The 25,200-nt window shown below is 39.1% G+C and overlaps 1 protein-coding gene across 1 annotated transcript in view; it reads left to right on the forward strand.

The window, feature by feature from the left end:
- Nucleotides 1-25,200, forward strand: part of TPRG1 (tumor protein p63 regulated 1) — a 137,190-nt gene that overhangs the window by 34,530 nt on the left and 77,460 nt on the right. The window contains exon 3 of the mRNA XM_037038270.1: nucleotides 4,535-4,626. Within this exon, the coding sequence (XP_036894165.1) occupies nucleotides 4,535-4,626 (92 nt within the window). The remainder of the gene's footprint in view (nucleotides 1-4,534; nucleotides 4,627-25,200) is intronic.

Genomic DNA, 25,200 nt, shown 5'->3' on the forward strand with positions numbered 1-25,200 from the left:
CTAATTAGGGTTTCATATTCCCTCCCTTTCCCGCTTCTCTTACTATAGGGTTCCCTGTGCCTTTCATTTGCATTACGAATAACTAAATATATTAGTTGTATTATACTCTGTGTGAGCTTTTTTTCTGGTCTAGAAATTATATGTCTCACTGGGTAAAAGATTTCTCAACTTTCCTACTTTCACTAAAATCTGTTGAAAATTACAATAAAGATGCTGTTTTTTCCTAAGGGAAGACAATGAACAACGATAAAATAAGAGGCATTTTCTTCATTTTCAGGAAAAGACACATTTGATTGTACTTTACAATCATATACATTGTAGAGCTGGTTTTCTTACCTTATGTATTTACCACAAAGCAGTCTTATCTGGGCATGGTGACATAATGACAGCCACAAGAGAGATCTTCCTGTATCTGAGTCCTTAGGAGCATTTCTTCCTCTCCTTGTCTCTCACTATTTAGTTAAGGCATCCAGTACCTGGGGAAAAATCAGCAGCTGACTTGAGTATTGTTTGTGTGACAACTGCCCCAGCCTAGTCTAGTCTAGGGAAAAGCAAGGACACAAAGGTATATGTCTTTGAAATTCTCTCAGTAGATTTGTTTTCACTGAAGATATTCAGTGCTAGATTATTAAAGAAAATGTGGCCCATTTTGCTGTACAGTGACTTAAAAATAAGGATCCCCCCCAATGTTTTTTGTTAAATTTTAGAACTAGAACTATATGTTATAGTGATAAGCTTGATAAGCTTTCTTTTATCACGTGATGAGTACATATTATTCTGTCATTATTTTCTATTAGGCTATAAAGAGTCTCAGAGCTGATTGTTTCATTGCAGTAACCATTTGATCCCCAAATCCTGGTACAACTATTTACCTTCTATTTATATTATCAGTAAGAGTGATAACAAAGTCTTTTATTATTCAGTGTTACTAAATGTTTTTGGCATCTCCCAACAGTTTTACAACTATTACCCTATCCACCTAACAAATAATTAAGTGGATATATAGAATGAAAAAGTGATTCAACGTGGGTCTCACAGCAAGCAGAAAGGCTGAGACCGATATCTCATACTCAATGCAAGTCAGCTTGTTCACACATTTTTATTTCATTTCCAATATTAAGTGTCTGATGTTAATTTATTACAGTACCAATAACATCATAGATAGTGAGAACTTTTACAGAACTCCAGAGACTTCCAAACCATTTGGTAAAGACATACTTTATTTTTACCCATCAAATTCCTCCCCCTGCTTAGGGAACCATTGCTAACATTTCTATATATCCTTTTAGAGTTACTTTAGGCATATAAAAGAACACACAGATATTTATTCTTATCTATTCTCCTTTTTACATGAAAGTTGGTATTTTTACTTTTTCTTCTGAACATTTTTTCTTTTGCTTAATATTTTGAAATCTTTACATGTTAATGCAAGTTTCATTTAAATATATCCAACATATTTCATTGTACATATATGCCCCATGATATATGTAACTAGTCCCCTATTGATAAATGTTTGAGTTGCTTCCAAATTTTTGCTATTCACAAATAAGATGGCAAAGAATACTTTATACAAGTTGTTGTGCATGTATGCAAGAATATCTATAGTATAACTTCACAGAGGTGAAATGTGTAAATCAAAGACTAGATTATTTTGATAGATTTTACCAATTGCTTTTCATAAAACCAGGTGAGGTTTTAAAATTTTTTACATTATTATATTCATTTTCAAGTATTTTTTGGCAAAGTGCTTGGCATGAAAGTGTTCAACAAAATACTTATTGTTTTAGGATTATTTCATTATTCTTCCATTCCATTTGTATTTTTCCATCAAATTATATTAGCTGCAGCATAAATTATATGAATATAGGGAGAGAGAAAGGAAGCATCCATGTAATCAGTCATCACAGAAAGTATTGTTTTTTAGAGAATTTGACAAATAGACCTGGTAGAGTCAGGCTGCATCATGGGAAGTTGAAGTTCTGTGACAGAATTGTCATGGGGTTAAAATACATTTCCCTCCATGGTAGTCCATGCCTTCCAGTAGGGTCACTGGAATCCAGAGATGCTGGCTCAACCTCCTCTATAAGTGGGAGCTCAAGGAATATGTGGTTAATGTTCCAGAATTAACTGATTACGTGACATGCAGGTTTTAGTAGGCATGGGGTTCCATGTTATCTTTCTGTCACCCTTTAGCAGCCGGCGATGGCAAGAGAGTCAGAAATCATTCAGTCCACTGTCTGACCATCCAATTCAACAGGAAACATTAAAATGATAGAACGTCCCAGTATAAGGGATATGATCATATATTCTTAAAGATGTTAAGGAGGTTTTGGTCCTCAGCTTGGCTCAGAAAGCTTTGAGTTGGTCTACCACTTAGATGAGGAAGCAGAGGCCAGGGAAACATCTGAGGCGTGGAATTCACTCCCAGCAGATCTGGATAGAGAGCCCAGGTCCTTCAGCTCCATTTAGAAGGTGACCTGTCTCTTTCCTGGGTAACTTGGGCTACGCTCAGTGACCTGGGGGCCTAGGGGAGCCAAGTGAGTGAAGCTTTACACCTTTAGCCCCACTTATTGAGGCACTTCATTCTGTTCCTATTTTTATTATATGGATTCTTATATAAAATGTTTCTTAACCAATGGACTCTGTGGCCAAAATGTTTCAAAGCCTTTTATTATAGACCAAAAAAAATAAGCAAATTTAAATCCTGCCACCACCCAACCACTGTGAAGAAAAGGTATTTGGATGGGTCTTAGCCAGGATAGTGTTCCTGTTTACTTTTGTGAGAGAAGGGTCTCAGGCTGGGAGTATTAGGAATGTTAATATAGAGAGAAAATAGGGAGCTTAGTATTAAAGCTTTATTATATGTAAAATATATGAAAATTTGTAAGTCACTTGGCATTAGCCCAGACCTGGAAATGAGACCAGCAGTGCATTGTAGGTCTGGAAACTAAAGGTCTGGGTTGCTTGTTTCTGCTACCTCCTAGCTGACTTACCTGGACAAGTGACTTCTCCACAGTGGTCCCTGTTTCTACAACTATAAAATAAAATGGCTTAGACTAAATAAGCCCAGATTGTTCTCAGCCTTGGCCACCTATTGGAGTCATCTGGGATGCTTTAAAAATACTGATGTGTTGGTGTGTGAGTTCCATTCATTGAGTCTCTGATGTAATTGGCCTGGTGTATAGCTTGGGCATTAGGATTAAAAAAAAAAAAAACTTCCCTGGTGATTCCGATGTGCAGTCAAGGATGAGAATAACTGTCTAGAGATCAGTGATCCTCACAGTAGGATCCCACACCAACACTATCACCTGGGGACCTGAAAGAAATGCCAATTCTCAAGCACACTTCCAACCCACTGAATCAGACTCTGGGACAGGGCTCAGGCATCTGTGTTTTAAAACCTGCTTCAGGTAATTCTGAGGTACATTGATGTTTAAAAAACCATCGAACTGGAGGATCTACAAATTTCTTATTAGGATAGGGATTAATCAAGTTTTAAGCTAGAGATAGGTCCGCAAGTAGGAACACCTACTTGGAGAAGGGTGAAGAAGATGAGGTAAGGAGACAAAAAAGTTTATTCATAGACACAGCTAAAATTATGATTAGAGTATTGGAAGAAGTTTTCTTTTTTGTGCTTTATTGCTGTGTGCTCCTGGAAGAGAGAAGGGCTTGATTTTTAAAATGTGTAGATTTTTCCTCAATGTTCAAAGTAGCATTATTTACAGTAGCCAAGTGCTAGAAACAGCCTAAGTGCCCATCAGTAAATTAATGGATCAAAAAACTATGGTACATTTATACAATGGAATACTACACAGCAGAAAGAAAGAAGGAACTCCTACCCTTCACAACAGCATGGATGGATCTGGAGAGTACTGTGCTAAGTGAAATAAGTCAAGTGGTGAAAGACAAATACCATATGATCTCACCTATAAGTGGAGCCTGATCAACAAAACTAGCAAGCAAGCACAATATAACCAGAGACATTGAAATAAAGAACAGTCTGATGGTAACTAGAGGAAAGGGGGAGGGGGAAAATGAAGGAAAGAAGGGGAAGGGTCTAATCAAGGAACATGTATAAAGGACCCATGGACATGGACAATGGTGGGAATTGACTGGGGGAGTTGGGGGTGGGTGGTGCAGGGGAGAACAGTGGGCGGGGGGAGGATTGGGACAACTGTAATTGAACAACAATAAAAAATGTATAGGTTGCTAAATGTTTTGAACTGCCTGATAAACATGTTTGTTCAGAAAAACTGGTCTGAAAATGACTGTCTTCCTTTCTAAGAAAAAGTGTGAGTAAGATTATGGAAGACAGGACTTGAATTGCTTTTGTCCCACCCAAGGAGAAGAGTTTAGTAAATACCAGAATTCAAAGCTAAGCTCTCCAGCAGGTAGTGCCTAGAACAAATAGGCAAATGCAAGAACTACCTTTTCTGCTCAGCTTTTGGAGAAGCTGTAGATATATAATAACTAATCACAAGCACAAGGAGGACTCAGTCCTCTCTAAACTAGGTATTTTCTTTTTCTTACTCAGCCGGGGGCCATTGAGACTGCCATGGAAGACTTGAAAGATCACATAGCCAAGACTTCTGGAGAGAAAATTCAAGGCTTCTGGCTCTTGACAGTGTGAGTAGTTGTGACTCAGTGAAGGGAAGTGAAATCTAACATTTTCCTTGACACAACTACAACAGAATAGGAGATGGACCTCTGGGAGAATTTCTTCTGGTTGTTATGTAAGATAATTGATTGACATATCCAGTTAGAAAGTAAAGTTTCACAGTGCCCCATGGGTGATGGTGTGACCAGGTTTGGTGCCCACAGCTGTTTCCCAGGCTAGTTACGTCACTCAGCCATCACTTTGACCACCTTAGGGCAGGCCCTTATCACTGATCTCAAGGACTACTGCATTAGCCTCCCAACTGAACTCTCTGGTTCCAATCTCTGTCTCTTACAAACACTCTCTCTTCATCCACATAAGGCTACTGCCCATCTCATTTTGGGTGAAATAGAAAGAAAGACTAGGAAACAGAATGAATGAGGTCGACATACACAGTATGGATTTTTGTGTACAATAACACAAGCAGCAAAACCAGGAAAACATGCAGCATAGAGAAGACAGGCCACATGTCCATTTAGGATTTAAAAAAAAAGCAAGGCTAAAAGTTAGCCCCTATTACTTTAATAACTGCTTCATTTACCCCCAAATTTATATTATCTACAAGGGCTTTCATGGCAAATGAAACTGTGAAGGCAGTTACCTCTTTGTTCTTCTTTGAAACTTAGGTCTGCATGACCTTTTCTTTACCTACCAAGATTCACATGAACAATGATAAAGGGCACATGGACAATAACTAAGGTGGGAGGTGGCAATGGGAGGGAGGTGGGGAGTACTGGGGGGGCAGGGCTGGGAATATAAGACAGAAAGCTGTACTTGAACAAGAATTAAACTAAAAAAAATATTAGGGATACCACCATCTTTACAATACATAAAATATTCATATACTAAGGGAAAGAAGTACCTCTTTTCTGCTAAAGAATCTATACTATTAAATGGAAAATGAAATTAGAACTCCATTCCAGAGGCTTAATTGGTTAGGCGAGGTCTCTATCTTGGAAACATGGTCACCAAAGCCTCCAGCAGAAGAGCTCAGTGATTCCTGTTCACGGAGGGAAGTGGGTCTGACCCCGTAGCCTGCCCATGCTGGTTCACACTGGTTCATGAGAGGTGGGCGGTACAAGTTCACAGATTTTGAGAGTCAGTTGTTCATTATTAAAATTAAATTATATAACATTTCTAACCAAATGAGTAGGTATAAAACAAATATAATACATTACAAAAGGCCTCACTTTCTGATTATTTTACTTCACTTTGCTGTTACGTACATTCTTGGGGTTATTTATGCCTAGAACATTTGTGTGGTGGAAATACTCTATGATAGTATGCTAACACACATCTCTCTCCTGACTGCATATTCAGCGATGCCATGTTGGCAGCTTGGAATTAACTGTGGTGGCAGTGATTACACTATGAAAATCAGCAAATACCAGAGATCAGAACTTGCTTTATCGTTCTGATCGTCTGGACCTCTTTCTGCTCTGTGTAGCATTCTGTATTGCAAAATCATAGTATAGTGCACACTTTGAAAGAGACATGCTTAAAGAAATTCTGTTGTTTATTATAGTGCACATACTAACAGGTGCATTCATTTATTGATTGATTGTGAAGAGAAAGGAAAAAAGAGAGAAAAACATCGATTTGTAGTTCCACTTATTTATTCATTCATTGGTTCATTCTCGTATGTGCTCCGACTGGGGATCAAACTCACAACTTTGGCATTTTGGGATAACACTATAACCAAATAAGCTACCTGGCCAGGGCAAACTAAAGGGCACATGTAGAACTGAGAGGCAATATGTTGATAACTGACATAACTGGGCTTGGTGGATTTTTTAGTTTAATTCTCTATGAGGAAGGAGTCCAGGATAACTCTTGGGCTTAGGCCCGGGGATCTGCTGGGTTGACTGGGACACCATTCCAGGTATGGAATAACTCTACTTTATTGAGAAACTACCATATATCAAACATTGTAAATAGAACTCGCTGCACACTATTTCACTTTATCTTCCCAACAATCTTGTCATTCCCTTTTTACAGAACTTGTTGATCACAGTCCTGGCAAAAATGTGTCTGAGTTGTCCTTTAGAGTGTCCACAAAGAGCTGTTGGATAGAGTGTTTGAAATAGGGGCCTAGATGCTATCTTTATGGCTAGTTTTTCAAAAAGGAGAGGAATCCTTACATGTCTGTTTCTTGTACTCATGCCTTCTATCGAAGCTTAAATAACTTTAAGTCACAAAGGCATTTTTTTCCAAGAAAGGTCACCTGAATTAGTTCAGGTAAACTGCTTTGTGATAGTGTAAATTGATACAGATGCATTATTCAGTAAAAGTAAAAATATGAGTTTGAAAGCACTTGGGCAGAGGGCCCGGAGAGGATGCATGTTGAGGCCAAAAGGGAAAACCGAGAGATGCAGCCACCAGCTCCAGCTAGGCCACCAGTGAGCTTACTCTAAAAAGATTCCAGATTCCTAACTGGAAATTAGTCCAGACAATCAGAACAATTCCTAACTGGAGTCTCTTTAGAGTAAGCTTACTGGCGTCAGCTACGTGGGACCTCGCTGAGAAGTGGATAAACTGAGAATTCTGAGGCCCCATTATGGCTCATCCAGGAGCTTCACTTGTTTCGACAGCTGTACAGACAAGATTGTGTTTATCTCAATTTTGCCTCCTCTTCTCACTGTCTTTCCTGGCCCTCTGGGAAAGGACTTTTTGAAGAAACTATGTGTACCCTTTTAGAAGTGATCCATTAAATCAGAACCACAGAGAACATCTTGACACTCTATGGAGTCTCAGAAAGTATGATATAATGGCGATGGAGTGGCTCCTCAGCACTCAAGATGCTTTTGTCTGCGTGGTTAAGGAGGCAGGAGGAGGTAGGATCTTCCCTCCAGGCACGTTAGTGTGAAGTGGTGCTGGGGCTTGTTGTGCTTATTCCTCTTGTCCATAAACAAGGATATTAGCCTCTAGTGACTGGGATCAAGTAACTCTAGCTCATCCTTGTAGAAAATACATGTTTCATTGTGTACCTTCCCTGAAACCCATGTAGGCTTCTATCTGAGGACTCTGGTATAATAAATACATGAACTTGACTTAACTGTCTACATCAAACATACAGACAGGGGAATAAAAGTAAAGTCAATGAGGCAGCCTGGTGTCATACAAAGAATCCTGAATTTGAAACCAGAAGACTCAGATTTGAACCCTTGCTCTGCTTCTTACTATTAGTGCAGCTGCGTGAATCTGACTAGGTTTTGTTTTTTCCTTTTTAATTAGTGAATTTGTTAAAATATATTCTTCAGGTCACTAAAATCTGCTGTTCTTGAAAAAAGCACTGCCACTGTTAATCTTTGGCATTTGTCATTGCAGTTTTTCCCTATGCATTTTTACCAAATATTGTTATAATAGATAACATTTATTGAGCACTTAAATTGTACCAAGTACAATATTGTGGTAAGTGCTTTCTGCGCATTTGCCATCATATCAGTAAAATACATATAAATGTGACAATCTCTAAATGGCACTTCTCTCAGGTTTTCCCTAGCATTATTCCCGGTTATCATGTAGTTTTTGTAAAAGTGACACAATCACCCACCTATTATTGAACAATTACTTCCCCAGTTGTCAATGACTACATACATTTAAGGGCTTATATTATTCTTTTAAAATTGAACACAAAGTAAGAAATGTTTACAAGTGGATCGGAATAAAACTACATTATTAGAAAGAGAGATAAAATATATAAGGCATTCCCCATTTATTTTAGATAAAATAATAATATTTCTATAGCACCTCACAGTTTAAAAGTTCCCTTCTTCATTTAAGTCAATCTTCACAGCAATCGTCTTAAGCAGGACACGTTACTTACGATTTACATGTGAGGAAATCAAGGCTCAGAAGAGTAGCCAGCTCTAAAGTAGCAGGGTGAGGGCTCCGATGCCCTGTGCTGGCCTGTCTTTTGTTAAAATAACCCTTTAGCTATTTTGCAAAGATTCCATGTGTGCCTCTTGGTAAATTGTACCATGTGGTTCCTCTGACAGAAACCTGTTGGATAAACTGAGAATTCCGTTTCTTGGGCTTGGTGGGGTATTTGGCAGTATGTAGAGCATCTCTTCCTAATTTAGGAAGATTCCCCAGAAGAATGTTCTAGCCTAGATGTTTAAATAAAAAGAAAGGCATCTTGGCAGACAAAGGGATGTTGAGGAACACATGACTGGGAACTATTTTCCAGGCACCGGGTGCCTCTTTGGAGTACACTGATCTCCAAAGCAGCATTACATGTGATTGCTTTTACACATGCTCTTGCATTTGATCCTCAAGCAGACCCACAGGAAAACGCAAGCAGGGACTATTGGCTTCATTTTATGAATGAAGAAACCCAGAGATGAAATGACCTATCTAAGGGCAATCACTTCATCAGGGTCACAGCAGGGTCATGAGACCTCCCACTCAGTCTCGCTGTCCTTTCCTAGCACCGTTCTTGCTGCTTTTTGTGATTGCTCATCCCCCAACACAGTGATCACCATAGCTTGAAGTGGTTAAATGACCTTTGTACCTGAGTCTGGTCTCTTTGTTGATAGTTTATTGTTTGCAGGGAGGAGGGTCAGAAATTCACTGGGCAGGTTCAGAGACCTTTTCCTCTTTTCCTCTCCAGATCATGCTCTGCCTTTTGCTGTTCATTTGACTTGCTTCAGTCTTTTTCCCAGAATTAACTAGAAAGTCAAATTCTGGTAGGGAATGGTAGGTGTCACTAATGGGTAAGGCCAATCACACTTTATGTTGTCCCAGTCTAGTTCTGTTATACAGCATGCTGAATAATTATTTAATGAAACATATTGCTACTTACAGTTATAAATTTAAGGACTTGGAAACCAGGGATTTCTCATTCTTTTAGCCATAAATAATAAATGTACTATGAAAATTAAGTTAACAATCTAAAATTTATCTCTTACCCACTTCCATTATGTTTGTGTGCTTCCATTTATTTACATATTGCAGATGCTTGTGACTCCAAGTGTGGTTTTGGAATCAGCACCACCTTGGAACTTGTCAGCAATACTGACCATCGGGACCCATCCTAGACATACTGAACCTGAATCTGCATTTTCACAGAATCCCCAGTTGCTTTCTATGTGCACTAAAATTTGAGAAGTACTTGTCCAGATCATGCTCATGCTGTGGTGTGAGGGCTTCAGTGGGTTCTCACTGGCTGCGTGCTCTTTTGCTTCATCCTCGAGACCCTGAATGTCACGGACTGACGATTTAACTGCCTGCTTGTCTCCAAAAGTTCCTGACACAATTTCTTGGCCTCATTATTACACTCACCTAGTTTGCTCTATTTTATATGACTTCTTCTTCCTTTTCCTTTTGTTCATCTAAATCTTTCTTGTCCTTCAGGAATGTTATATCCATAAAGCCTTCCAATAATTCAACCAGAATAATTTTCTCTCCCTTCTTTGTGCTTGTGTTATACTTCATAGTAAAGTTCAGATGCACATTGTGAGGAAGGCCTGTTTCTGATTCACTCGTCTGTGCCTACCTCCCAATGCTTGGAACAATGTCTGGCACACGGCAGGTTTCAGAACCTATCATGGACTTGGCTTGAATTCAATTCTGATAGAGTCATCTACTGTTTGAAGCTTTGCACTGACATGAGCAGGGTCCATCCATGGAGTTCTGCCTCCAAGTCCCTGGACCTTGAAGCAGCTCCAAGCCCAAAGAGACTTCTTCCACTCTTGGGTGAAAGCACTTGAGCTGAAAAGTGACTCAAATCTATCAAGATGTTAATGACCTGTGGCAGGACTCTGGCAGCAAGAAAAGCACCTTCATTGCCAGAATCCATTTATACTGTGTGGGTATTCTTGACAACTGCTTAATTAAGCACAGTGCTTTTCTCTATTAATTCCCCATGGCAGCCACGTCATCCAGATAGCTAATGGTCCCTGAGTGACCTGAATTGTAGGACAGTGAGGGCATTTAGTTACTGCAGCCACAAATGTACTTGGAAGTATTTGTTTTCCCAAGACTGCTACCAATTAGGGAGGAGTTAGAAAGAGCCAAGATGTGGAAACAATCTGATGCAGTATGCACAGTTCCATCACTTACTAGCTAGCTATGTGACTTTGGTCATATAACTATCTTACATACTCCAGGCCTCAGCTTTATCATTTATAAAATGGGCATAAAAATAGGGCTATTTATTTTTAAATTGAATATCTTATATATGTAAAATACTTAAACAATTTTTGCCACATTGTATATGCCACATAAGAGTTGGCTTTTATTATTGTTATTATTATTACTTCACATTCACACATTTATTTAAGTGTTTGCTGAGCTCCTTCCATTAGGCAGACTCAACCCTAACCAACAAAATACAGGGGCAAATAAGACAAGATTTCTATCTTCAAGGAATTCTCAGTTTTTTTTCAACTCTCACCCACTGATATGTTCATTCATTTTAGAGAGAGAGAGGCATTGATGTGAGAGAGAAACATTGATTGGTTGCCTCCCATATGTGGCCCAACCAGGAACTGAACCCATAATCTAGGTATGTTTCCTGATGGGGAATCAAACTCACGACCGTTGGGTGTATGGGACGATGCTCCAACTAACTGAGCCACATGGATCGAGGCAGAAACTCTCAGTTTTGTGGAAAAGGAGCTCATGTAAATGAACTTGCAACATAATATGATACATGTTGGCATATAGACCTGCAAATGATTCTATGGAAACATAGAACGCAAAGGGGATAGACAGATTTAAAAAAGGAAGATAAAGTTTCAAAAAGATAAAATGAGAAAAAATCTTTTAGTGGAGGAAAGAATACTTGCAGAATAACGGACATAAATACAGGAGACCACAGCCATTCAGTGTGGCTGGATGATAGTGATTAAGAGTGAGAGACATAGGAACAAGCTAGAAAGGTAGAAAGGAGGGTCAAGAATTTTGAGTACCAGCCTACAGAATTTAGATCATATTTCTTTCCTAGAGTCACAAGTTGGAGATCCATAGGCCATTTGAATGTTTTTGGATAGGGTGTGTCTCCCCAATTTGCCAATATCTTGCCATTCCTTATGGCCTTGTGTGGGCCTTTCTTCATTCCCATAATGCACTGCTGTGTGGTGAACTTGCCTGCATGTGAGAGCCTAATGTGTGCACCCATTCCAACCACATGCTCAATGACTGCACATTGGTGTACTGAATTCAGTCACGGTACAGAAGTTTATGCCAAGACCATCATCATTATTATCATTATTTTAGAATGTGTTTACCATTTAGAACACACTGCTGCTTTTGTGTTTCCTTCATAAGCTCTACAGGTATTTTTTTTCTCTTGAGTTACTGAAAGATATCAAATATGATACTGGGATTTTTAGAAATGCAGTAGGTTCTGGAAATAATTTGCAATAATCTAAACTTAATCTTGCTTATTTAGGGGCCTGTCAATATGTGTTTTATCAAGACCTCAATCTTAATATTTAAGACACTACAGCTGTCATACAAACAACTATTATAGACATTTATGAATAAGCATGCTGCCTGATTCACAAACAGCAAATTGTCTCCACTCTACAGGGTCCCTAGGTTTTCCCAAAATGCCCCATTGTGGAGAAATAGGGTGGGTCTAAGAGGAGTAAACCATATGAAGAGGAGAGAGCCTCTGTTTCCATGGTCTGTTTGGTAGAAAGAACTACAACATTTAGGGGTTGCTGTAGCTTCTGAAATTCTGTGCTATGCGAATTAATAAAAATGTAGACTGTTGAGCAGAGAAAATTACCAGGTAAAGAGAGAGAATTGTATAATGATAAAAGGATCAATCCACCATAAAGACAGAGAAATTCTAAATGGGTATGCACCGAATGACAGAAATGAAATATATACAAAACAAAAATTGATAGAACTGAAAGGAGAAAAAATAAGTCTGTAATTATAGTTGGATACTTAAACACCATTTTGTCAATAATTGATATAACAAATAGACAGAAAGCCAGCAAGGATTTAGAAGAACTCAACAGGACCCAATGAACACTTACAGAGTACTTCACCCTGTAAAAGCAGAATACATGTTCTTTCCAAGCACCATGGAAAATGAACCAAGATTCAACATATCCTGAGCCACAAAACAGACTTCACCAAATTGAATAGAACTGAAATCATACAGAGTACATTCTCTGACTACACTGGAAGCAAATAAGAGAGAAATTAATAACAGAAAGATAAAGGGAAAATCTCCAAACACTTAAAAACAAAGCAACATACTTATAAATAACCAGGGATCATTTATTTCCTTTATCATTTTAAAGGAAATAAAATGTACATTGAGCCCAAATCAAATACAAATACAAAATTTTATATGTGTGGCCTACAGCTAAGCTCTCCTGAGTGATATATTCATAACACTAAAAGAACAGTGCTCAAATCAATTGAGGAACAGCCTTTAAGCTCTTTCAAGAAACTAGAAGAGAAGACCAAACAAACCCAAAGTGAGCATGAGAAAGGAAATGATAAAGGTAACAGTAGAAATCGATGAATAAAAAACCCAAACAATACATAAAATTAATAAAGTAAAAAGCTAGCTATCTAAAAAGTTTAATAAAATTGACAAGCTTTTAGTAAATTTGACACACAAAAAAAGAGAGAGAGAAGAAAGAAACTGCCAATATTAGGAATGAAACAGTGGTATCATTACAGACCCTGCAAACAACAAAAAGATAATAAGTGCTTACAGCTACCAACTCTACACACATAAAGTTTGACACCTTAGCTGTAATGGACCACAGCACACCCAATATGAAGTGGATAATTTTAATTGCCCTGTAACAATTAGTAAATTGAATTTATAATTAAAATCTCCCCAAAAAGAATTCTCTAGGCCCAGAAGATCTCACTGGAGAATTCTATAGAGAAGAAGCAGCACCGATTTACATAAACTTTTCCAGAAAATTGAAGAGGAGGGAATATTTTCAAGCTTATTTTATGAAGCCAGTATTAAACTGATACTAAATCTAGACAAAGATAAAGCAAATAAAACTACACACCAATATCCATAATTGATGTAAACATAAAAATTCTTAACAAAGTGGTAACAGAGAGAATTAAGTACATATACAAAAAATCATATGCCTTGACTGACTGGGGTTTATTCCAGGGATGAAAGGCTAATATGGTTGTGGAAAATTAATAAGTGTAGCCCACAATATTAATAGGCTAATAAAAGAAAAATCACATGATTAGATCAATCCATGCACAGAAAGCAGTTGACATAATTCAATATACCCTCATGATAAAAGCTCTCAGAAAAACATAAGAAGATAACTATAAAAATTTTATTAGAAACATCCACATAAAACCTATAGTTAGCATCATGCTATTGGGAAAGTATTATTGTTTTCCCTGTAAGACTGGGGAGAAGGCATAGTAAGTTTTTACTCTTATTACCACTGTTCAACACAGTACTGGAATATTTAGCAAGCATAATAAGGCCAGAAAATAAAATAAAATGCATACAGACCACAAAAGAAGAAATAAAAACTGTCCCTAATTGTAGATAGCATACTAGTCTTTGTAGAAAATTCTAAGGAATCTACCAAAAAATTCCCAGAACTATTAAGTGAGCTTAAGAATTTTGGGGGCATTCAAGATCAATATATGAAAATCAGTTGTACAAGGTCTGTCCTGAGGTATCCAGCCATGTAATAGGAAAAGTAGAGACATTTACTGAAGAAGATACCAGATACAAGAAACGTTGTATATAGGACAATGTCCCTTCAGTCCCTTTCAAAGGAGGCACTTTGGGACTTCACACAGTTCTTCCAGTTGCCATCAGCTGCTCTGTCATATTTTCCTGAATCTTATCCATGATCTGAAATTGCTTCCCTTTCAAAGATGATTTTAATTTTGGGAAAAGCCAGAAGTTTCAGGGTGCCAAATCTGGGCTGTAGGGGGCTGACTCACCTGGGTGATTTGATGTTTCACCAAAAAACTCTGCATGAGATGTGATGCATGAGTGGACGTATTGTCATGATGAAGCTGCCAATCACCAGTTCCCCATAGCTGCAGTCTTCTGAATCATCCAAATAGTTTCCAAGAAGGAATGTTGAAGCTTAATGCAAAATTTCATGAAGATTCGTTACTCTACTCACTCAGTCATTTTGAATACAATGGCTACACAGTACGCATGCTCACTCAAAGGCATCTACTGGCCCCACTGGCTAGTACAGTGAAGTCATCATTGTTCACACATGTGCTTTCCAGTCCACTCTCTTTGGCTGCCAGGTTACATTGATGTCATGGGAACTGTTCTCATTATATTAATAATGGCTGGACTTTTTCCAGACAGACCTTGTATTTTTATACAGTGGCATTAAAGAAGTGAAAACTAATAAAAATATAATAGCATTTATAGTAACTCAAAGAAAGAAGAAATACTTAGGTACAAGTCTAATAAAATATGTACAGGACTTGCATGCTGAAAACTACAAAATTATCATGAAATAAATGAAAGATCTAATAAATGGCTAGACATATTGTGTCAATAGATTAGAAGGCTCAGTATAGCAAAGACATCAATTCTCCACAAATTGGATATGCAGGGTTAACATAATTGCTTTCAAAATCTCAGCAAGATATTTTTATAGGCTTAGACAAGATTATTCCAAAATTTTTATGGAGAGATGAAATAATTAGAATAGCTAAAACAACTCTGAAAGAAAAGAAAGTGCATTTCACTGACAATTCCTATTTTGTACTGTGTAACTTCAGCACTGGCCATGGCTGATTGGACAAAGAGAGGTTAATTCATTAGCTGGAGTATGACCCCCATAAAGATACTGTTAAAGGATGATTTGGAGTAAAAGAATTCCTCTCTTGAGAATTTGAACTTGGGGATGCCAAGCTACAGAGGCCAGTTAGCTATGAGAGCAGAGTTGAATGTTCATGTATAGTCAAGATAAAAAAAAGTCAATAGGTCATAGGCAAGGGGGACTTAAAGATGAACTAACACTGTTAGTAAGGAGAAGGAGCACACTGGTCCACAGGAAACAGATGAGATGTGTAGAGAGACACACAAGAATCACGAGAGAGGCAGCCCCTGGGACAGTAGCTTTCATTCCTGGTGGCTTTCCAGGTTTCATAAGCCTGTTCTTGGGATTCTGTAGAATTCCTTAGAGTATTTTTATAACACACGTCCTCTTCTCGGGCTTTCCTGTGTCTCCTGTATCCAAAGAGCTGTAACTAACCTAGTACAGCAAGCACACATCTCTCCCATTAAAAACAACAACAACAAAACACAGAGGTGGCAAGATGTGAGCATTTGTTGTATCTTGTCCTTCATTCCTTCCCTTTCTGCCGCCTCCTCAAAACTAGGCCTTGTTCTCCTGCCAGCTTCCTTGGCTTCTGATCAACTGAATCCCCTAGAATGAATTCAGGGGAGGAGAGAGATGATCAGAGGGTGGACCTCTTGTTAGCTCCTTCTGTGCTGTGGAAGATTGGAGCTATTTAACAGCTATATAGTCATTTGTGGGAAGAGAGAGAAGGATGAGGTGTGCCCAGTCTTTTCTTTTGTGTAGCTGTTAAAACACCCTGTTACTGATGGTGGTGTGGTAGAGAGGGCAAAGTTATCTGGCTGCGTGGGAAAATACGTGGGAGAAGCAGCTGGGTGTAATGTATGTGGCCTGGGCGGGGGTTCAGAGAGCTGGATTCTGGCCTCGGCTCTGTCACCCGGTACTAGATGTATGTCGTTTATGGAGGCCCTCCATCTGTAAAGCAGGGAATAATAACCATTTAATGTGAAAAATAGTCATACACTGCACAGAAACTGTGGTTGTTCCAGCATGTAATTTGGCTTCTGCTTTAAATCTCCCTCCACTTTCCTCCTTGCTCCTTTTGCCTCAGTCACACCAACCAAACTGCCTTGCTGTTTCATGAACGTGGTGAGTCCCATCTTGGGGACTTTGTACTAGGACTTTGCTTTATCTCTACACTATTCCCACAGATTCCCCATCTCCCTTTTATCTAGATCTTTCTGTGTCTGTTTCCTTTGGTTTACATCCCTTCCTAGAATGCAAGAACAAGAGGAACAGGGGTTTGTTTCATTCACCACTATACCACTAGAGCCTGGAGTGTAGAAGTTGCTCAATAAATAGTTCTTAGGCCACTAAGGGGATTCTTTCTTTATTTTGGGGGGGGATTATTTCTGGCTAGTTACTTGGTATTACTTTTCTAAAGACAAACCTTCCTATTGACACAAGGAGAGAATAAATTCAATAGGAAAACAATGATTTGGTTTTGAGTGATAATTCCTAGCTGCTTCTCTTGTGACTTCTGGCTTGGGCTCCTATTTGAATCCAGTGTTGGCTTCTCTGGCCAGGATATCTAAGTGAACGTGATATGACCCCTGCAATAGACATTTGCATGGGCTTCTTATTGGTTTTGGTTCAACTCCTGGTCTCCCACAATATCACTTATAAAGGAAACTTTACATATCATTATGGTCTATATTTTAAGACAGAGTAACTCCAACATAGCTTCCAGTATAATGAAAATACACACAACAGTGTCAGACAAATAAACAGACAAACATATAGAAACACGTCTTATATATGTGGCACTAATGACTACTCTTTTAATTTTTGGATATTGAAATAAAAATATTTTGTATATTTGAAAACTGTAGTAAGTTATATGAATTCTTGTTAAGTAATTTACTTCAATCAGCCATTCATTACTTTATCTGCCAATTCAATAAATTTTTCAAAACTGTTTAAAGGGGGTGTAGAAGAGTTCATTGTCATCATTAGTAGCCAACAATAATGAAGCATTTTAGGTGCATTGTATTTTACTAAGGGCTCTATGTGCACTGTTTCTTAAATTCACAATAATCCTATGCAGTATGAACTTTATTATTTTCATTTTGGAGATGTGGAAAATAAACTGTAGAATGGATAAGCAACTTCTTAGATCTTACAGCTTAGATCTTAGATCTTCTTAGATCTTAGTGAAAGGCAGGGCAGCATTTCCTCCCATGAGCTGGTGTGATGGGAAGCCCACCATTGCTCAGGAATCCAGGACATGAAATATAGGATAAAATAAAGTCTTCTATATGGTTAAATGAGCCTTAGGCTCACAGGAGTCTTACTAAAATTGCTGGCCAATTGCTGGCCAATCCCTCTTCAGAGGAGGGACATAAGAACAGAAACTAACATTCACACAGCAGAGTCTCTGCACCAGGACCAGGTTGGGACTGTGACATGATACAGTGATGCTCTCTGGTTTTGGTTGTCCTGGCTGGGAAAATGAGGAGGAGAAGAGATTCATTCTTGGAGTTTAAGGAACTTTTGATAAAGTGAAAGTGCTGAGGACTGATTTCCTAGATGGGACAAGCATTCCTTGCAAACACTCTGAGGTATTCCAATGTGAAATGCTGGGTAAACGACCAATCTTCCAGTGCCACCTAAAAATTCTTCAGGTCTAAACTCACAGATGCACCTGGGTGTCTGAAAGATCATAGATCTGTCCCAGATCAGGAGAAATTCCTAGATCAGCTCGTGAAAATGTCCTGGTCTTCAAAGCCTTGGTATACATGTGGTAGGTTTTAAGAGAATGTAGGTGTTGGGGATCCCATCCTGGCAATCCTGAATCAGAATCTTCATGGGTGTTATCCTCCTTTTTAAGGGAAATTCTATTTTTAAGATTTTAATTTGCATACTATTTAATTTACAAACATGTTTCATCTAACAAGTCATTCTGTACATGTTGCTATACATGTTTGCATGTGCAAACCCTATACATATTTTCACGTGACGTTTCCTCTGTCTAAAGTGAATTGCTCTGGCTCCTGCACCAAGCTTTCTTCTGCGCATCCTTCAAACCCTACAATACGTTTTACCCAGAGCCTTGCCTGACTTCCTAGGTGGTTTAAGATGCCTTTCAATAGAGCAAAGGGTTTGATAAAAAGCTTGGGCTCTGAGGTTTGAATTACAGTTTCAGATCTTGGCTGTACCACTTTGGAAAAGTTATTTGGTCCTTCAATGCCTTCATTTCTTACCTGTAAAATGGGGACAGTGACACTGCCTTCCTCACAGGCTTGCTGGGAGCAGGAGATCACCCATATGAAGCACTTAGAGCAAAAACTCATATAAAGTAAGCGTTGAATGTTAGGCATTAGTTGTGACTTCCCTAGCACTGTGGACAAATTGCCACCTTATCATTTATCATTCTCTAACAAACTACTTGATTTACTAATCTCCTCCCATAGTACATTGTAAGCTTTTCAAGGACGGGGACAATTGTAGATAACTTTAGAGTCTGAGAACCTGTATAATATCTTTATAGTATAGACATTCAGCAATCTTTATAGTATAGACACTGGGGAAATTTCATTATCTTTCTAATGGATGGTAGCTTGGTAATGTAGAAAGCTAAAGGGTTTAAAGTGAAATTTACCTTAAACAAATCCTGGCTATGTCACTTAAAACAATTTAACATCCTGTATCAATAAGCAGGTGCTGCTATAATAAAATACCATGGACTGGGTGGCTTAAGCAACAGACACTTCTCACAGTTCTGGAGGCTGGAAATCTGAGATCAAGATACCTACAGAGTAGGTCTTGGTGAGGGGTCTCCTTCTAGCTTGCCTTCTTACTGTGTCCTCACATCCTTGAACAAAGGAAGCTTAGTCATCTCTCTTCTTTAAAAGGTACTAATTCCATCACTGGAGTCCACTCTCATCAAACCTAGTCACCTGCCAAAGGCCCCACCTCTTAGCCCCATTACAATGAGGGCTAGGGCTTTAACATATGAATGAGGTGGGGCCAAGCACTCAGTCTAAAACACCTCCCCAAGCCTCAATTTGCTTGTTTGGTGAGGGTTAAAAGAAGTTACTGGTACCTAACACTTACCATAGTACTTGATCCAGAGAAGAACTCCATAAAAGGAAGCTTATTTTATTATAATTTAATAAAAATACATGGCAGAACTCTTCATATGTGCATGTCACTCTCAGGTTTTAGACCAGACATACATATGCATACATGTGTATGTATATACATATACAAATATACCTATGTTTAAACTCATAAACCTCTGTTTTCTGAGGGGAAAGTTATTTTTTTACAATCAACTGGAACAATATGAAATCTCACAGTAGGACTTTTTACTCAGAAAAAATTAGCCTCTGTGGATACATAGATGGATGTTCTCAGTCCATCCTACCTGTGTTGTATGAGGACATTCTGTCTATCCCATTGAGGTGCACACTAAAGAAGTGTTGAAGAAATGTGTAAATAATCCTGACACTTGTTTTTGGTGTGCATTCCAAGGAACGATTTGTGCATTTCCAACACTGAGATGTTGAACACGCGGCAGGAAATGAAGGGTTGATGTGCACCTTCTTCAGGGGCATCAGCAAGCTGCTGTGGCTTCACCTCGCCGCACCCCGTGGGCCGTGGACTGGAAACCTGGAGATCCGAGTCTGTGGTCTTGTCATACGGTTATCACGACTTTTCTCACCTTTGGGTGCTGCATTAGCTCTTCCTTACATGCTTCCACCCATGTCTTAGAGCATTGTGTCCTTTAAGAGCAGAATTCTTCCCTCAATTCCCCAGTAGCTAGTGCTGAATCTGGAACATGACTGGCTGCTTGTAGGGAGCAGGGAGAAAAAAAGAACCCCAGGAAGTCAAGTCTGGGGACCTGTAACAGGGAAGGTTTATGGACACTGTGCTTTTATTAGAATCCTGTGTTTACTTGGAGCGTCCTTTGGTTTAAACACATTGGAGAGGCTTAGGGAAGAGTAACAAAATGACTGAAAGAATTGCATGTGGATTATTTAGCTAAAAATTTTACAAGTCTTCACTTAACTCAGGGGGAGGGAAATTGCTTTGCTTAAGTGCCATGCATTTTTCATCTGTTAGTGTTTGAAGAGCAAACCCAAACTAGCTTCTCTTCAGGGCCTGGACCCAGTGGGTACTCAGGGGATATGTGTGGAATGAATGATTCAGTGTTTTTCTCCTGGGTTGCTGATTCCTGGCTAGCCAAGGTACTGTCTTCGTCTTTCAAGAGCTGGGCCATGCTAAGAGGCTGGAGGGGCACACCAAGGAAGGTAGATCTGTCAATCAGTTAGTCACCTTGTTCAGCATGAGGGAGGACATCTCTATAGAGTCACGTGTGTGTGCTCCCATGTGTGCATGCACATGCATGTGTGTATGTGGGGGCGGAAATAATATTAGAAAAAAAATTCTTGTTTGGAAGGAAATCATTTCCAAACCACAAATTGATCTGACACAACCTTAAAAGAGCAACTGTAAGTACTGTTGGGCTCAGGGCTGGGACCTCTGGGAAGGCATCTGGGGTGGTTTGAGTAACTGGTTGCAGGTTCTGGAAACTTGTTCAGGCAGGTCCTTCCTGTCATTGTTAGTTCATTGTTGCCCTCTGCTGGCGAAACTGTTGTCATCCCAGGAAACTGAAAATTTCACAGAGCTCCTAGGCTCCCTCCTGTACTGGGGGAACAGGACCCCTTCCTTGTCAAGTAAGGAAATGACACTAGTCCTGAGGAACACTGGTGGGCATAGGAGATGTGGCAAAAACTCTGCCAGGAGAGAGTGGCTCTCACAACTGAGGGAACAGATCTTATGGTTCTAGTTTTCTATTTCATGCCCTGCTCACTGGCTACGTAAGACCCTGCTCTCTCTTTGGCTCTGGACTGAGCACAGGGAGGGAACTCAGATAGGACTAAGCCACTAAATCAAAAGTGGGGGAAATGATAGGACAAGCACAGAAATCACTATGATCTAGAGAAGACTGTGACTACAGCCACAGCTGAGGCACTGATTGAGGCTTGTGTATATTGAAAAGAAAGAAAGCTGGCATCCACTTTGGGGGAGAGGTAGGTGAGGGTAAGCCTCCATGAAACAGAGAGCATTTAAGCTGAGAACGTGTAGGATGGGTGAAATTTATTATGTTTAAAAATATCTTTTGAATCAATACAAGTAGAATATGTTCATTGTAAAAAAATTAAACGGGCCTATAAAGGCATGAAAAGAAATGTCACTTGAAATCTCACCACACAAACTAATGTGTTAACGTTTTGATCTATGTGTTTTATGGCTGTTGTTACACAATTGGAAGTAGACTGGAAGTAGTATTTTGTTTCTGCTCTTTCTCACTATTATGGAATACACATTTTCTCAATGTTGCTTATCCTATTGTGAAAACACACTATTTTATGGTGGGGGGGGTAGTATTTTAGTGGGTAAACCTGAGAAGAGGATTTCTTTATGAGCCAAGGCTTATGGGTTGCAAAACGCAAGGGTTGTTCAATCTTTATTAATTCATTTAAGAAATATTTTTGGCCCCCTACCACCTTGTGAACACAATGCTAAGAACTGACTATCTTTGTGGAGTTTACAGTATAGAAGAAGAGATGGACATTACTGAGAAAATCATGGAAGTAGCTGTCCAAGTGCACCTGGGATAAGTACAATACTATGAAGGAGAGATGTGAGGGGCTCTAAAAGTGTCTATCAGAGGAGAGGTAGTCACAGAGGTCTGGGAACGCATGCTTGAGTAAGTGGTAATTGAATTCACTTCTCATATAGAAGATGAGAAAAAAAACCATTGCTAACAGAGGGAACAGCATGTTCAAAGGCCCATTAGTAGAAGTGGGCATGGTGAATACAAGTAACTGAAAGAAAATCAAGGAGAATGAAGTGAAGGGACTTTTGGCCTGTAGTGAGGTTGTAGAAGTAGGTAGAGCCTAACTGCAAATCCTCTTAGACCAGGGGAAGCATTTTTGTCATTTTTCATAAGAATGCTGGGGAAGAGTTGAAGGGTGTTTGTGCAGCTGCTTAAGTGTTGAAGCCAGAGCGGGAGGTAAAGAGCAGACTAGGCCTTTCAAAAGGTCTACTGCACTCCAGTACGGTGAAAAGGTTGGAGGGGAGCAAGAGCAGGTGCAGGTGAACTGGGTCTGGAAGGAAGACTGGGAGCCCAAGTCTAGAGGGAGGGTGACTGCTATAGTCCAGGCAGGAGATGAGGGGGGATGGGATCAGGAGGCTGAAGGTGGAGGAGAGGAGTGTGTGGTCTAGGCAGATATTTCGGGAGGGAAATGCCTGTGACTTGGCGTGTGAAATGAGGAAATGGGACGAGTCCAGAGTGACCCCATGTCTCTGGCTTGCATAACGGATTGGAAAGAAGGTTCTTCCCCAAGACAGAAAATGTTGGATGAAGACGAGGTTTGGAAAGGGCAATTCCTGGGGAGAAGTCTCCTGGAGAGACCAGTTCTAGGACTGATACCTATCATCACACTAGCTCCTTTCAGAGGTGGATTTGCCACATTTTTACATCAGACTGAAGGATCCTCTATTGAGAGGTGGGTAACACTGGGGAGAAAGGCAACACTATGGCTAAATTTGATATCTCAATACCTATTTAAGGTTACTGCATTACTGCTTGCTAGGTATAAAATATTGGGCAAGTCATTTTAAGGGTCTATGGACCTTACTTTCATTGTCTTTAAAATGAGGGCAATACTGTCTAGTCCAGAGGGCTGTTGTGAGAATTAAATGAGAACATTGATAATCAAGGACTTTGTAAACCTCCACAAGCTGTACAAACACAATACATTAATGTTATTTCTATTATATTTTCTCTGGATATTATCACCAACCACACTTCAATTATATTAATATTAGGAATATGAAATTTAATGTTTTCTTCATGAGTTCTTTGGGGAAAATAGTGTGATTGAAATCTAAATAAATACGCATACCACCTAGGAGTGAGAGATGATGGCCCCAAACTATTTATAAGCCTGAATGTTTACTTGAATTCAGAATTTCCAGAAATGTAAATTATGCAGAGTCTGTGTCGAAGCAGAGCACTCTGTGTTCCTAAAAAGAATTCTCCCCCGGCTCCCAATCCTTTACCTTTTAAAATAAATCTCATTATGGAGTGCTGACATTTTCAATAAAATCAGTCAACCAAAAGCTGTGGTTTTTTAGGCTAAAAACAAGTCTGGTTTATTAGGCAGCAGCTTATAACTTGCTGCTAAGTAGATGCAATCTATTTAGAGAAACATGTAGATATTTGGTAAGAAATTTCAGAGTCTCCTTTTCTTTCTGACTAAGACTGAGAGTGTTAAGCAGATCATTAAGAATTCTCTCCTTTACTCAGTGAAGTATTGCGGTGTTGTTGAAGTAGATGGAAATTTTTAACCAAGATTTAAACCAAACCTCTCAAGACTCTGCACCACTAAATCTACTCATATGTTTTAGCTAAGTGGTGATTTTATTTTTAAAAATAAGTTTATTAAATTTATTGGGGTGACATTGGTTAATAGGATCCACATCTTGGCCACTGTGAATAATGCTGCAACAAAAATAGGGGTGCATATATCTTTGCAAATATAAGTTTTTGAGGTTTTTGTGTAGACACCCAGGAGAAGGACTGCTGGGTTGTATGGTAACTCTTTTCTTAATTTTTTGAGGAACCGCCAGACTATTTTCCACAGTGGCTGCACCAGTCTACGTTCTCACCAGTAGTGAATGAGGATTCCCTTTTCTCTACAACTTCTCCAACTCTTGTTGTTGCTTGTCTTGTTGATAGTAGCCATTCTAACAGTTGTGATGTGGTAGCTTACTGTGGTTTTGATTTGCATCTTTTTAATAGCTAATGAGGTTGAACATCTTTTCATATGTCCGTTGGCCAGTTGTATGTTTTCTTGGGAGAGGTGTCTGTTCAGGTCCTCTGCCCATTTTTTTAATTGGATTGTTTGCTTGGTATTCAGTTTTATGGGTTCTTTATATGTTTTGGATATTAAACAAAGAGGCAATTAACTGAAAGGGAGATGATATTTGCAAAAAATGGCTCTAAGTGGTGGCTTTAGATATGACTTTCTTCAAAGGGTTGTGGGGACATGTAGAGTTAATAGTCATACACACGTATAGGACAGCCAGCATATAATAGGACCTCCTTCAGTGATCTCATCCTTCTCATCTTTCTTCTGCTGCTTATTGCTCTTTCTTTGTCATTCTTCCTTTTTTCTCCCATTTGTGTCTCTTTTTATTTTTGTTCCCATTGATTTAACTCCTCATTTTTTTCTTTAGATTGTACTGAGGAATGGCATATATTTGGGTTACCTAAAATTATTTAGTGACTTAGGTCCCTCCTAGTGATAATGACAGTTCATTTATAGAACACTGGTTGAGAATCAGATCTCTTAAGACTCTCGCAAAACTAAGGAGATGAATACTAGTCTTATCTCCATTTCATAAATAAAGGACATGAGCCAAAGACAGGTGATAGAGCTGGAAGTTTCCTTCTCTATCCTCACCCAGCCCAAAGGTCTCCAAAACTATTGTGAATGTCACCCACTCACTTACTCCCTGATACTTATACAGGGAAGGCTATTTGATAGGAACTGCATAGAGTGAGCAGCCCAACAGACACGGTCTCTGACCTCATGGGAAATACATACACACTCAGTCCATCTCACTGTCATTGCTCTACCCTCTGCACTGTGGTGTCCGTTCTGATTTGTCAGTGTGCACATGGTACCTGCTACTAAATATCTTACATACAATTCCTTCTTA

Source organism: Sturnira hondurensis, unplaced genomic scaffold (assembly GCF_014824575.4).
Source record: "Sturnira hondurensis isolate 20B ecotype Veracruz unplaced genomic scaffold, ASM1482457v3 Scaffold0000396, whole genome shotgun sequence".
Lineage (NCBI taxonomy): Eukaryota > Metazoa > Chordata > Mammalia > Chiroptera > Phyllostomidae > Sturnira > Sturnira hondurensis.